Source organism: Callionymus lyra, chromosome 12 (assembly GCF_982586985.1).
Source record: "Callionymus lyra chromosome 12, fCalLyr1.hap1.1, whole genome shotgun sequence".
Lineage (NCBI taxonomy): Eukaryota > Metazoa > Chordata > Actinopteri > Syngnathiformes > Callionymidae > Callionymus > Callionymus lyra.
Window position 1 is genome coordinate 19,490,189 of NC_141829.1, and position 15,594 is coordinate 19,505,782.

At 34.4% G+C, this 15,594-nt stretch overlaps 1 protein-coding gene across 5 annotated transcripts in view; it reads left to right on the top strand.

Annotated features, from left to right (window-relative positions):
* The window catches only part of nalcn (sodium leak channel, non-selective), a 60,864-nt gene that overhangs the window by 24,933 nt on the left and 20,337 nt on the right, over window positions 1–15,594 (top strand). For all 5 annotated transcript variants that reach the window (XM_087803660.1, XM_087803665.1, XM_087803663.1 and 2 more), the window contains 5 exons: window positions 387–518; window positions 1,510–1,677; window positions 2,167–2,358; window positions 4,230–4,367; window positions 5,849–5,923. In XM_087803660.1, coding sequence (XP_087659786.1) covers window positions 387–518; window positions 1,510–1,677; window positions 2,167–2,358; window positions 4,230–4,367; window positions 5,849–5,923 — 705 coding nt within the window. The remainder of the gene's footprint in view (window positions 1–386; window positions 519–1,509; window positions 1,678–2,166; window positions 2,359–4,229; window positions 4,368–5,848; window positions 5,924–15,594) is intronic.

A 15,594-nucleotide genomic window follows, 5' to 3' on the forward strand; every position in this document is an offset into this window, starting at 1 on the left:
TTTGTCTATTTCCACTTATGTATCTAGTGGCGTATATATTTGGCAGTAGAAATGGGAATTGTCCCAATCCTCATTTTTTACTGAGTAGATGGCTAGTAAAATACACTCTGTGTATCTTTTTGTAATCAAGTAGTCATTTCATCATCAGTGCAATTGTTGCAGAAATCACACACTTTAAAATAAATCATTTTATATGTTGCGTTTTTACGTCTTTCTTTGTGTCCATGGAGACGTGGGTCGACTGCTTTCGTCCTTTTCATGTTAGAATACATTTAGCTAAATCTGAGCACTCCAAAAAATGTGTGTCAATTTAATCTGATTGTCGATTCTGTTTGTCGTTCTTTTGTTCGCTTAACAGTAAGTGAGTCTTTTTGTTGTTTCCACAGCAACTGATGCGCTCCTCTGTGTTCCACATGTTCATCTTGAGCATGGTCGCCGTGGATGTTATCTTCGCCGCCAGTAACTACTACAAAGGGGAGAATCACAGGAGGCATTATGATGAATTTTACATAGCCGAGGTCAGGCACTCATTTTTCATTCCCCTTGTTGTTTGTCTTTGTTTTTTTCATATACAATTTGAACATTCAAGTTGAAAAGTATATGAAGCCAAAGAACATAACATGTGTAAATCTCAATTTTTGGTCCAGAAAAATTCCGTGCATCACAAAAAAATGAAAATCTTGACCCAAAAATCCTTTTTACCTGCAGTTCCTTAAGTTTCCCTGTAGTCCAGCAATAACAAGTAGAGTGTAACAAGGTTGGGAGAAGAAGAAAAAAAAAGGAGTTTTGGAATGATTGTCTAGTGTTTTTTCCTATAAAGGAATTTTCACAAGTTTTATTATTTTTAGAAGATTTGATGTGTGTTTGTGCAAAAATATATATAAAGAAAACGGAGACTATTAGTATGAAATAACTACTCTATAAAACTAATTACATTTTTGTTGGAAAATACTTTACATTTCATTTTTACTTGTTAATAAAGTTAATTTTATCCAAAAATATAAGCTTAAAAACTTAGTGATTCATTTGATTGCACTTATTATTTATTTATTATTAGCAAAAGCCGATTTTTTTTTTTTTATCTTTGGAAAAATTCTCTGTCCAAATTTGATATTTTGATTTTATCGACTTTTCAAGTGACAGTTGTTTGAGCTTTGTCGTTAGCAGGGATTTTAACCAATGGACAGAACAAATGGTGCAGATGGAAAGTAATTTAATACACATTAAGTGAATTGCAGCGTAGGATCTCTGGTGAAGAAATGCAATCAACATTTGACACCAACTTGTTTAAAATGATGCTAATTTTTTTCATAGATTCTGATCAAGTCTGATATTTTGATGAACTATTATCATAAACATATTCATCGTCATCAATTATAATTACCCAAAACTTACGCTGTGTTACATTTTTGGCTTTTTTTTTGCTTGGAATATTGTCATTAATGTTCAATTCATATATTGAAATATTGCAACCGGATGTTTTCCGTTGATAATTCGCTCTCTTCGTAGGTTGCATTCACAATTCTCTTCGACCTGGAAGCACTTTTGAAGATCTGGTGCCTCGGCTTCACCGGCTACATCAGCTCCTCGCTTCATAAGTTTGAACTGCTGCTGGTCGTTGGCACAACACTGCACATCTACCCTGTCCTCTACCACTCCCAGTTTACATATTTCCAGGTATGTGGCTGCCAAAATGACAGAACAAATATTTACTTGAAATATCCTAATGTGTTTAGGAGGTGGAACCATTTTTCTATGGAGTAAAGTCAGTGTCGTCAATGTTAATCCCAGGTGTATAAATAGATACATTTTCAAAGCATGTTTTTTTAAAGGCACTATTTTCAGGTCGATCCTTTCACATTAAAGCACAGCCATCCGTTGCAACTTTTTTAAGTCCTAAACTGTACCGCTGTGTGTCCCCGAGAGAGAAACATGGTCGTTTATCTGGCCCAGAGTTCAATACCTGAAAAAAAGCTCAGCTGGTTCGATAACCAGGATCCAACTCTCCCTGTATGCTTTACACTTACAGTCTGACATATAACAGTGTATGTTTCCTCTTTTAAAATGAATGTCTCTCTCTTTTAGGCACTTGTTAAATTCATAATGTCGACTTTTTAACCCTTGATTAGTGCAAACAAATTATATATTTTGTTGCTCTTTCCTCAGGTCTTACGTGTGGTGCGTTTGATCAAGATCTCTCCGGCCCTGGAGGACTTTGTGTATAAAATCTTTGGTCCGGGTAAAAAGCTGGGCAGCCTGGTGGTGTTCACCGCCAGCCTCCTCATCGTGATGTCGGCCATCAGTCTACAGATGTTCTGCTTTGTGGAGGATCTCGACCGTTTCACCACATTTCCCCGGGTAAGCAAACCAGGTCTCCAAATGTATCCAAGAGGTTCAATAGGGATTCGACTGGACTGAGTTCTAAGAAGACTTTTCACTCCTCATCCGAAGATCCTTCTTCTGTTCCAAATGGCGTCTCCAAATGTACACTTTGTATATAATATAGTCTGTCCCCTTACCCTGTCCTAAGGTCAAGGAAAAGGGGGGAAAAAAGGGTCAGTTCCCCCCAAAAATCATTGAATGTTGGCCCCTTGATTGAGCTCCAGAGACGTAGGAGAAATTCACCTTCTTCAACTTCTGATTAAACCTTTTGAACTCAGAAACCACAGATTGTGAGAGTTGTAGTGTAAGATTTTAGATTAAGTTGACAGATTGTCAGAAAATACCTTCGGTGACGCTTCAGTGCATTGTCACCTGATGGTCTATGCGTCGCATGATTGGCTGAACTCCAAGTCGCTCTGTACTCGGTTCATTTTGTCTTGTGGCACTGTTGGACCTGCATTTATATTACATTTAAAACAATTCACATTTTTTTTAATATCAAATAAAGAAGGCTACGAATGAAAAACTAGATTAGATAGACATTATTAGATTACATACTTTATTAATCTCCTTCGGGGAAATTGGCTTTCCAGTACACAGCAAACTATAGTATCATAAAAAGGAGAACGTAGAAAAAACTGCAAATAAAAGAACAAAGCGCACGGGATGACAAAGTGCAAATATAAAGTACATTGATCAAGGAAATAACACAAAGAAAAGGATACAAAGATTAACTTTTTTTTTAAAAAAATTAAATTTATTTATATATATATTTTTGTTTTATTTATTATTTATTTTATTTTATTTTATTTTAATGTATTCATTTTTTATTCATTTATTCCGTTATTTAAAGGCAACACATAATTAATTAATTCAATAAAAAACAAATTTAACCTTTCAATATACAAATTATTTTATTCAATTATTATAAAAACAAATGAAACTTTACAACATTTAAAATGCTAAATTCAAGAGAACAATATTGTGATGGTACTGATATAATTCCATATGGTGTCTATTATGTCCAGTCAAGATATTTAATATAATAAATAAAATATTCACGGACAGTATATACCACATACTTGCCAATAAACATTTATTATGTCTCTTACATAAGGCTCTAGCTGGTGTAGGTTCCTGGCTTTCTCGAGAGTTTCTTCTGATCGTGACTTTTGCTCGTAATTATTGGATGAGTTCAGTCGCTGTGTTAAAAAACAAGGCCTGCAGATGGTGGTGATGGCTCGACAGATGTGCTACATCCTTTGATTTCCAACCACTCATGAGTTCCTTTTCGCTCTCATTAGCTGCTTTTTTTCCTTTTTTTATTTTACCAACATTTTACTGATCCCAGGCAACGTGAGATGTGAACCACAGCACATAAACAGATGTCACTAGATCACCACCTGACCTTTTTTTTTTGTTGTATGTCCTTTTTTATTGCTCGATCCATACTCTTATAGTCACATTTACATGCATATGTTTCTCTTACCGGCAGCTGTTCGGTTCGTAGTCAGTGTGGAATGTTGGAAAAGGACAAAGTAGAAGGTCATTGCCTGGAGGTGGTAGGAAGAAAAAAGTCTTCAACCGTGACATTTGACTTTCGAAGGCCAAACTGTCCCATCTGGGTTCTCCTTTAAGAATCTTCTCCCTGACCTCTACGAATCAGCTGCTAACCATATGTGTGCGTTTTTTTTTCTTCTCCACTGCTATGCCCTGAAGTTTAACTGAAACATATCCACACTGGCACGAGAACACCAGATCTGTGATCCGCCTGTGAAAGAGACGTTTTAATGTCAACATCTGGCGGCGTCACTTAAGTTCCCTCCCTCCTTGTGTTATGTTTGCAGGCGTTCATGTCCATGTTCCAGATTTTGACGCAGGAAGGATGGATCGATGTGATGGACCAGACCCTGGTGGCCGTCGGTCACATGTGGGCCCCAGTGGTGGCCATTTATTTCATTCTTTACCATCTCTTTGCTACTCTGGTAAGAAACAGTTCATTGTATTGTATAATGTTTTGAAAAAAAAGCTGAAATGCCCAGAATCAAAATCAATTTTGAGTCAGAAAAGAAGAAGAGGTACACCCCAGGTTATCTGTATAACCGCAATTCTATGAAGTTGTTGTTGGGTTGCGACAGCAGAACATGAATGAAGTAGTAGCGCAATAGCGTTCCCACCTTTTCCATTTATAAACTTAAATTAACGTCGGTGTAAAGATGTGTCACGATGCTTCAGAGGTGTCTTTCTATGCACTTAAAATTTGTTTTGCATTTTATTTTGAGCTGACTAAACATGTTTAAAACCCCTCTAGGTCCTAGTTTAAGATGGTGTGTCTGGTTCCCCCTAGTGTCGAAATTGTGTAAACGGATTGTCTTTTTTTTCTGTTTCTTATACACAGTTGTCACTTTTTTGCATGTTAATTTGTTTACAAAACTTTAAAACCCTAACAATGTCTCTGTTTCACTGCTTTAAAGCACTTTGGTGGTCTGATGACACAATAATTTCCGGGGTGGGCGTCGGGACAAATGATTGTAGTGAATGTCATCTTGAGTTTGACACTTTTAGAATTTTTTTTTCCTCCCTAAAAGCTTATTGTAATGTGCAGTAAAGCACAGATTTCCATCTCAGAGATATACTTTAGTAGATGAAAGCATGTTCGCCATTTACTAGGAATGTAGGTAAATGACAAAATGTCATTAAATACCGATAATTAAAAAATAATAATTCTAGATACAGTATCCATATTCAGTATCATCATGGTGACGGTTTGGTTTATAAATAAAATAAAATAGTTCTATTTTCTTTATCTTATTTATGGCCATGTTTTGGTTTTAAAACAAATTAATCAGTTACGACTTCGTCAAGAGTCATGTGGTTTGTTAATTCTGCAACAATAAAGTGAAGTACTCGACAATACTACAAATATATCCTTGTTACTTCCTTGTGTCGTAATATATCGCAATATTGTGTATTGTTGCACCATCTTATCTTATCTTATCTTATCGTATCGCCAGATTCTTGAAAGTACACACCTCTAGTATTTACAGCACTTTGTTTATAATAATTTGGACTGCAGCTTCAAGTTTCATATAACTATAACTTTATAAAAAAAATATTTAAAATGTCCTGCCCGTCACATAGAGATTTGGACATAATATGGTTACGATTGAAGCAGTTCAGTTGTTCGTCTCATTAGAGGTTCGGTCAGAAGTCATGGTGACATTCCGGCTTCAGAAGAAAAGTCAATCTGTGAATGACTCAAAGAGCAAAGTGCATATGTAATTACAAATGTAATTTGACATGAGACAGAGTTTGAACAGTACTGTCGTTGGAAGTGACTTGAAAGGACAAGATCAGAGATGAGTACAAGAGAGTTTGGAGACAAAAGTTATGGAGGTCAGACGGAGATGAGACCAAGATTGTTCTGATGTGTCTGACTTCTTTATTTCTGGTTGATCCACTGCAGATTCTGCTGAGTCTTTTTGTGGCCGTCATTTTGGACAATCTGGAGCTGGATGAAGACTTGAAGAAGTTGAAACAGGTAAGAAAGAGACAATTTCAGTTCAAGAACAAATCATTGACAATCATCAAAGTTGACATTGTAATAGTCATTTGTTTGGTTAGAAAAGTTATTCTTCCGATCTTTTTATTTTCCTTTTCCCTTGATTTGTGCTGAGAAATTGCGGTTGTGGCTTCCTGCCCCGCACTTTGTCTTATTGTGACAGCCTTGTACAATAACTTGTTTCACTCTGCATCTAGTCGCAATATAATAATTGCCTCTATTTCTCTATTGTATCCTTTTTTTTTATTATTATCTCTGCAGTTTCCTCTCTGACATTCTATAAATTGGAGAAATTGTGGCAAAGCTCAGGGAGTAGAGCGACTTCGTATTCCCAGGTTAAAGTATTAAAGCGGCGTCTGTTGGGCCTCTGATCATTGTTTTAAGTGGCTGCCAAACTAAACCATATGTTGTTGCTGTGAATGAAAGTGCTGTGAGAACCAAATTACTCCCAAAACCCTAAAGAGGAAGGGTAATGTGCGGATTATACTTCTGACAATTACTGAAAGGAGCTAATATTATAAATATACGAGATATTTGATGTATTTAATATGGTTTAAATGTTGAATTTACGCCTACTGGAATTTTAATTGGGGTCTTGTGCCCCCCTTTTTTCTTCAGTTTTGCTCCCCTTACCTTTGACCTGAACAAGTTTCCCGCCCTTCTCTTAAAAGCTTCACTGAGAGGCCAGTTGTCTAAATGCACATTTTTATTGTGTCGAGCAGTTTGTGCGTCTATAAGACAAAATCAAAAACATTCTTATCCAGTCCAATTTATTTCTGTATGCCGTGCAAGCGTTCCTAAATTAAATTGCTTATCAGTATCACACACGTTGCTGACTAGTTGCTTTCCATACTGATTGATTTCTATTTCATTCTAATCCGTTTACTGAACCAAAAAATCTGTATTAAAACGGTGAAATCTTGTAGGCAGAAATATGTCTAGAAACTGCATCCTCCCACATTAATCTGGATTAGAAGTCTATTGCTCAACGCAAAATTCAATTATATTAATAAAATACTCTCACTAAGGAGTCTCGGGATAAACATGTTCAAATGTATTTAATCAAGTTTCAAGCTATGCAGCGAAAAAAATTATTTATAAATGACACATAGTGTCAGTACAAAATACATGAATGGCCCCATGTTATGCTCATTTAGATGGATGTTGAATTGAAAATAGACGTGAGTGTATCATTATAGATGTTTCCTTTCCGCAAAATACACATTAATTATAACAGTGGATCATTTCTCCCAGTTTTATTCACGGTGGTTTGCACTCTTCTCACTCTTTAAATGTGACTGGTTAAAGGTCGAAAGTTCATTTAAGTAAAAAAATATAACTGTTTGACCAAAAATAACCAATAAAAAAAGTAAATCGACAATCCATAACATCTACGATTATGTTTTGCGGTATGGTTACATCTAAAAACATGGAAATCTACGCCAATAGTATTTTACTTTAAAAGTATAGTAGAAGTGGTTCAACCTGACTGTGTCAAAAAAGCTGAAAACTCCCGAAAAAATATTGAATTTTACTTTTAATTTTATATAAATGAATATGATTTATTCTCAAAACCAAAAATACAAATACAAATCTACTGATTTTTTTATTATTATCTAAATTTCCTTTTTGTATATGTTTATATTTGTTTTCTCAAAATCCATATAACCCTTAATTCACCATCATATATTCAGAATTTAACACATTTATTCATTTTATAATCATGTTTATTAATGTAAAGTTCAATATGTTTTATACCAGGGTTGGGCAATTACATTTCCTAACGGGCCACATTTTAAATTTGGACATTTATTAGGGGGATGCCAAGACAAACAGGCAAATTGGTGAGAAGAAAATAAGTTAAATATCATGAAAACATGTATAAATATCAATAAAAAAGAGTCAAAATTCAAAAAGTTTTGATTGTATTTTCTTTTATTCTTTCATATTAAATGACAAAACATAAAACCACTGAAAAATTCATCTCAATATGATATACAATCTCTTGTTAAATAGTTATAAAAACGTATTTTGATGTGCAAGAAATACTCAAAGTAAAGAAGGAAATAATCCTAAAATAAAAAATAAAATACCTTTTCTTACCCCTTCAGTTTGTACTTTTCCTTCCATCAAGTACATTGATTTATGTTCATTATCATGTTTGTCGTCTGTCGGCTGTACACGAGCTCGGAGACTCACTGCATATAGACTTTGAAAGCTGAATGGCAGCTCTGAAGATTGCCTGGACTGAATATTTTCCTCCCACGGCGACGTGATTAGAAGCAGTGACTGTAAAATTGCCTATTTTACAGGTGCTTCAATCATGGATACAGAGAGCGGCTATAAATAGAACATAAACGGCGATTACTTTCCCACAGGAAAGGGCATTGGAAATTTTTTTATTCATTTTAACATAATGGGTTTTGAATGCTTTACTAATAACACAGCATAACAAACTAAATACATCTTGGGTGGCGATAATTGTAAGATGCAGGTTTAGTTACAGGAACTCTGAATGAGAATTTTATTGTTTTTAATCTTTGGATCAAGTGAGTTGGAGCTAATGTGGTAAATAAATGCACCACTTTTGATTTTTTTTAAAGAAGAGCATGGTTCATCAACGAGCCATAACATTACAAAGTCATTCCAGTCATGACTTTGCCCCTATTTTGTTGAAAATTGAATCACTTGTAGAGCAAGGTTTGGCAAATGAATGAACTACAGGGACCGAAATAGACATGAAGAAAAAGAGCTTAATAATGATTAAATTGTGTGAAATATATTGATTAGTAGATTAAATTACAACAAAAAAGTTGATTTTAGCCATATTTTTGCACAACCTTAATCTTATAATTAATGATTTCTTTATGACTTTTATCTCGTAATAAAATGTTTTTTTTAAGACTTGAATCTTAAATGGTTTTCATACGACTTCAATTTCGTTAAAACGTTTTTTTAACAGCTTTAATCTCAAAATAAAGTATTAAATACGACTTTATTCTTGCAAAAAAACATTTCGTACGATTTTAGTCTCGTAATAAAGTATTCAGTATGACTTTAATCTCAAAATAAAGTATTTAGTATGACTTTAAATTTTGCAATAAAGTATTTTGTATGATTTTAATCTCAAAATAAATTATTTAGTATGACTTTAATCTTGCAATAAACTATTTTTTGCGATTTTAATCTCGTAATAAAGTATTTTGTAAGATTTAATCTCCTTAATAAGTATTTTGAACGACTTTAATCTAAAAATAAAGTATTTAGTACGACTTTTATCTTGCAATGAAGTATTTTCTATGACTTTAACCCCGTAATAAAGTATTTTTTAAGACTTTAATCTCATAATGAAGTATTTATTACGACTTCAATCTTGCTATAAATTATTTCGACTTTAATCGTGTATTGAAGTGTTTTTACTATGTTAATCAAGACAAAGTATTTTGTACTTCTTTAATCTCGTAATACAGTATTTGGTATTCCTTTTTTATTGGTTAAAATTACATTTCTTAAAACATTAACCTCCTAAAATTTTACTTCCATGAGACTTAAATCTTATAGTACGAAAACAATTTATTATGAAATGAATGAAAAAAAGTATCTATAAACTAATGTATTTTCTAAGTATAAAACAGAACAGTGGTCTATTCATGTAAATATTACAAAAAGGCACTTTATTTAAAAGGCTTTTTGACAGACAAAAGAAATGGAGGAAAAAAAAAATCCTACAAAAAATCCTTAGAAAATATTAATACAATATTCTATTAACCCTTGTATTATCTCTCTCCTAATATTATACAAGGGTTAAGTGCTCAAAAACAATTCTTCATGATCAGTCAAGTTTTACTTCAACCTCGTGAGGGTCTAAATAAAGTCAACTCTACATAAAAAAAAAAAAAGTTGTTTGGGTTAGAAGCTATCATTTAGTGAGCTTTTGATTTGAATTAAAAAAAAAATAATAATTTGGATGAATACTAATATAGCAACAAGTTAGTTAGCAACACAATTGTTATTTTATTATTTATTTTATTGCTTTAAAAGTTGTTGTCTAATTTCTTCGTAAAAACGTTCACAACAGTCCCAACAATTCTATAATTATAGTTTTTAAATCTAGACACACAATTACATGTTTGCCAATATGGATAATTATTATTTTCAAATCATGTATTTTCCACTAAAATAGCAAAACAATCATCAAAAAAGCAACTTGTCGTGACTCACACTGTCACAACAGTGCAACAAGAACACGTGGAAACCTGTTTGCTAGCATTAAAAAAAAAGAAGATATTTATGGCAGACATCTTTGTTGCTGTTATTTTGCTTCCATCATCTCACAGGTCGATAGAATTGTAAGAGATCGACAAATCAAACCCGCAGTCCAGGGTCATATGACGTGTCACTCTATAAGAGGAGATTCCAACCACCTATAAATCTGTTTTATAGCCTCATGAAATTATCATGTACTTTATTATGACAGTACTAACATGAGGTAGTAACACTAGAAAAGGTTAACCCATGATCATTTTTCTCTCACATATTTTTAATAATAACATTTTTACCACCGAGTCTCATATGTGGACAGTCATTTTATAGCTTAAAGAAGTAGAACGAATATATATTGATATGCAGTGAGAGTGGAAAAGAAAAATGTCGCTGCTTGTCTTTTTGAATGACACCATTTAGCCGTGAAGACGTTTATATCGACAATTATACAACAATACCAAGATATGCTTCGGGTTTTGAAGATGGCCATTGGAGGTTTATGGCCTGTGTGGCTTCACCGTTTGCCGCGGCTCATTACCCGGCTAATGAGAAGCGAGGGTGACCCCGCCACCTCGCCCTCGCTATGGCTTGGCTGCTTCTTTGGCCCTCGGGCCTGAATAACACATCCTGGAAACTATCAACATAACCTATATTTTTTATATACCACGGAACGCACAACTCCTACACAGATTAGCTAAATCGTATGTGTTGCAAGTTTCTTTCCAAAAATGATAAGAAGAAAATCTCTCACTTCCCAGAGGACAACCCTCTATAGTTCACCCATGAGTGACCATAGTTTTTATAGTAAATGGAGCTTGAAGGTCTCAACGTGAAACACATTACTCTTACCTTCACTGCTCTCTGCCTGACACCTAATCTAACTCACACCAGGTGAGTGTTTCTCGTCATACTTTGAAGCTCACTCTTAAAGAAAGAATCTTTATTTAACCCTTGTGTTAGCTCAGGGTCAACGTGACCAAAAGGACCGAAATCAAATGTGTTTAAAGTATCCCTTGTGTAGTCTCTGGGTCAAAGTGAACAACCTCCCTGGCTCCCAAAAATACATATGCAGTGGTGGAGGTCGTTCACCTTGATTTAATTTTTTTTTCTTTTGGCCTGAAGTTCCTGTTTCTTTAGAGCAGACTTACTGGTATTTTTTTGGTATTTATGTATTAGATGATGTTTTTCTACTTTTTCATCCTAACAGCTGATCTTACATTGCGTTTGACATTTATCCATCTTATCCTATTCGAAGTTTAAGTCGATTGTTTCTATTGACTAAGAAATCCTATGTCAGAAAATTGCAAAAACCAGAAACATTTTAGAAAAAAGAAAACATTTAAAGATGATGATTTAAGTAGTCGTTACGGCAACTAATGTGAAAACCCAATTCTCCTGAATCACTCACATCTTTCAAATATTGACGTCTTTCTCTCCAAGATGCAGTAAGTGACTCATCGTGATGTTGCTCCAGTTTGAACTTATTACTTTATAAAGTTCTAAGGTTACGGGAACAGAGTCCATTATGACCTAATAATGGTCTTTACTCCTCCTGCAGCAGCGAGAAACAACATTGACCTGTGACCAATCACAGCAGAATTGGTTGTGGTTATAATAGACAAGATTTCATCTCCATAGAAACAAAGTGTTAAGATTATATTCTAATGAAAATATTTGAATGAAAAGAGAGTTTTGTACAAACACATACTGATGATACAATAGAGTCCAACATCTACTTAAATCAACACATTAGTGTCCCTTTATGCAAAACAAAATGAATACATTGGTTGATTATGATATTGCTCTTTAGCAAATGTCATGTTACATTTTTTGAGTTTGGTTGTACCAATTTCAAGTCAGTTATTGGTTTATTTTGTTACCCCTTTTCATCATTAAGGTTGACTCTGGTACAAGACTTGTGTTGCAGTAATCAATGTTGATTTATACTTGTCCGCATTATTCTAACGTCTTATAGACTCCCAACACAACTACTACTACAAACACACAGTACAAACCACTGTCCATCATGGTTGAAGACAGTCATCCTCTCAACACTGTCATCAGTGATCAAAGAAGCAGATGGAGTGCACGAATGCTCCTCCCATGATGCAACACTAATAGACTCAGGGACTCATCCATTCTTCGTTCTATTAGGCTGTTTAATTCTGAGTTTGGAGGCAGGAGCAGAGTAAAAAGATGATTCTATTTCATGTTAATCTTTGTATCCTTTTCTTTGATCTATATTCTTTATCTTTACAATTAGATTATGTCATCTTGCATCTTATTTTTATTGCACTTGTTCTTGTTTTATGAATCTTATCGTCTGTGTTGCTGTGTGCTGGAAAAACAATTTCCCTGAGGGAGACCTCCAGAGGGATCAATACAGTTTATCCATCTATCTATCCAACACGTCGACAAAATAGCTTGAAATTCAGCACGTGGACCAATGAGTTAAGGTTTTAGGGCAACTTGATCAAAGGAATGAGAGGCAGAGAGGGGGGCAGAAATGAAATTCAAACACATCCATTTTTGATGAAATATAAACCATTTGTATTATTCTTTTTTGGGGGCACAAAGAGGTGATACGGATCCCCATGTAATATTAACTTTGATCCAATTTAAATGAAATTTATACCATGTTTAATGCATATTAAATGATGATGATGTTGGCTTATTTAAGCAAAAGACCCATAATCCACCTGGACCTACTCTCCTTTGTATTAATGCTATATTTCTTTTGTAATCGGATAGCGTTGGATATTAAAAAATACTATCTGAGTATCAGCTAGTAAAATACTATACATCAACCGACACGTTTTTGAGTTTAATTATCCTTTGTGTTGCCTGAGGGTCAAGGTGACTCGGAGGCCCGGGAAAAAAATGTGTTTGAGGTATCCTTTGTGTTGCCTCTGGTTTAAGGCAAACGATGGTAAGACCCTAGGATAACACAAGGGTTAAGATACCACAGACCTTCATTTCCACCAGGTGTTTTCACAATTTCACACATTAGAAATGTAATTTGTTAATGGATGAATGGACGCCTGGTTCATGATTGTATTTAATAACTTTTCTTTCCCTTTTCAATTGTTTAAAAAAAAAAAACGATTACTGTGTAGGTATGTAGAACCTCAACTGATATGTTTTAAAAAGAAAAGGAAATGAATCATTTTTCTCATTTCAAGATCATGCAGGGGGAGTTTAAAATAAAAGAATCTTGGAGCAAGGCTCTATTTATTTCTCTAACTTAATAAAAGGGAGTCGTGGAACAGATGCCTGGAGATTGGGCTGAGGCGGGTTCAGCACAGAGCAGAAAAAGAACAAGAGAGAGAACAAATAGTTCTGCTGTAACCGGATCCTGCTGCAGATAACTGTGCTGAACCCTGGCTAAACTGTACATCTCGCTGAGTTGGCCCAATTGATTAGCACCTCTGGGAACAATAGGGTCCATATTAGTTCTACATTTTGTGTGTGCGTGTGCAGGCTTGTTTGTGATTGTTATTGCCTACTTGTTAGTTTGGAGGGAAGAGAAGAAGCTGCAGATACACAGCCAGAGTTTTGGGATGACTGCAGCACTTTCCTTTAAAGTTTCTGAGAGAAAACAACAGCCAAACAATGAAGTTCAACACAAGTTTTGTGTTATTAACCATGAATATACTTTGGAACCCACCATAGAACCAATAAATAGGTGTAATTACAATTATTTTTCAAGTTTTTAACACAAATATTGATGTCCAATCATATTGGATCTATATTATCTATATATCTATTATCTATTATCTATCTATTATATTATCTACATTTTTATAGATCTTAGATCTATAGAACTTTTAAAAATGTTGTCATAAAGTACAAATCTATTCTTTTTAAACCATCAAATACTAATAAACACATATATGTTTATATACATATAGCAATATATATATTTTTTCCGTAATATTCATTTTATAACATTGTATAATGTGACTATTATGAAGGGGTGAAAGACAGATTAGAAGAAAAAAACGAACTTTAAAAATATACTTTAACCCTTCAATATGAACTTCTAAAGATCTTAAAAATAAATTTGGGTAAATATACAGTGTATAATAAAAGCAAGTACACCGCGTTATATTTCTGAAGATATTTAAATATATCTTTTCATGGGAGAACACTGACAAAATGAACCTTTGACACAATGGAAAGTAGTGTTGTTCCCTCAAAATAAACCAATATACAGCAATTAATGTCTAAACCACCGGCAACAAAAGTGAGTACACCCCTAAGAGACTACACCCCTGGGTCACAAGGCAGTGTTCCACCACGATAATGACCCTGAACACACCTCTAAGACGACCACTGCTTCACTAAAGAAGCCAAGGGTAAAGGTGATGGACTGGCCAAGCATGTCTCCAAACCTGGTTAACTCCATGCCCAGGAGAGTTAATATAGTTCTTGAAAATAATGGGGGCCACACAAAATATTGACACTTCAGGAACTTTCACTAAGGGGTCTACTCACATTTGTTGTCAGGAGTTTGTATATTAATAGCTATATTTTGAGTTATTTTGAGGGAACAATACATTAACACTGTTATATAAACTTCACAAAGACTACTTTCATTGTGCTCAAGTGTCATTTCTTCAGTGTTGTCCAATGTAAAGATGTACTTAATATATCTGCAGGTATGTGAAGGGGTGTACTCACTTTTGTGATAGACTGTACATGCAAAAGATAAATATAAAATAATATATTTTACACACATGTTTGAATCCTTCCTCAAAACCCACCTTCAAAATTGCTTACGGTTGTTTAACCATTTTTCTTGTGTGTCTTCAACCTTGTTGTGAAGTGTCTTTGCGTGTCCTAAAAAGCGGTAAATAATTACGTTATTGCGCCAGACAGACAGGAAATTAACTATTGATATCATTCCTGTTGTATTGATTCCTCCTTTTAAAAACAGACCAGAGTTTCTCCAAAGCAACATTAGCCTGTTGCACTTCTTGTTTCAGTCAAAGTTACGTGATCAGTAAAAATCTATCTCTTAAAGTTCAACTAATGTATAGATTTAAGTGTGTCTTAAATAGATCTCGGACATCTATTGTACCATCAGTATGTGTCTGTTTGTACAAAACTCTCTTTTCATTCAAATATTTACTGTAGAAAATAGGCTTAAGCCCCGCCCACTGAAAACTGTTTGTTTTTCTAGAGATTAAATCTTGTTCACCAACTCATAGAGTTTTTTTGGTGATCACAGGGTTCACAGATACTATATATTCTCAAGGTCAACAGGAAGCCTGCGTCTACTTTTGTCAGGTCGTATTGCAGGTTGACTTTAAAAGATACAAAAGTGCAGGATTTCTTGCATGCATCCACTTTATTCCACCCAGCTCAGGTCGGGTTGCAAGAAA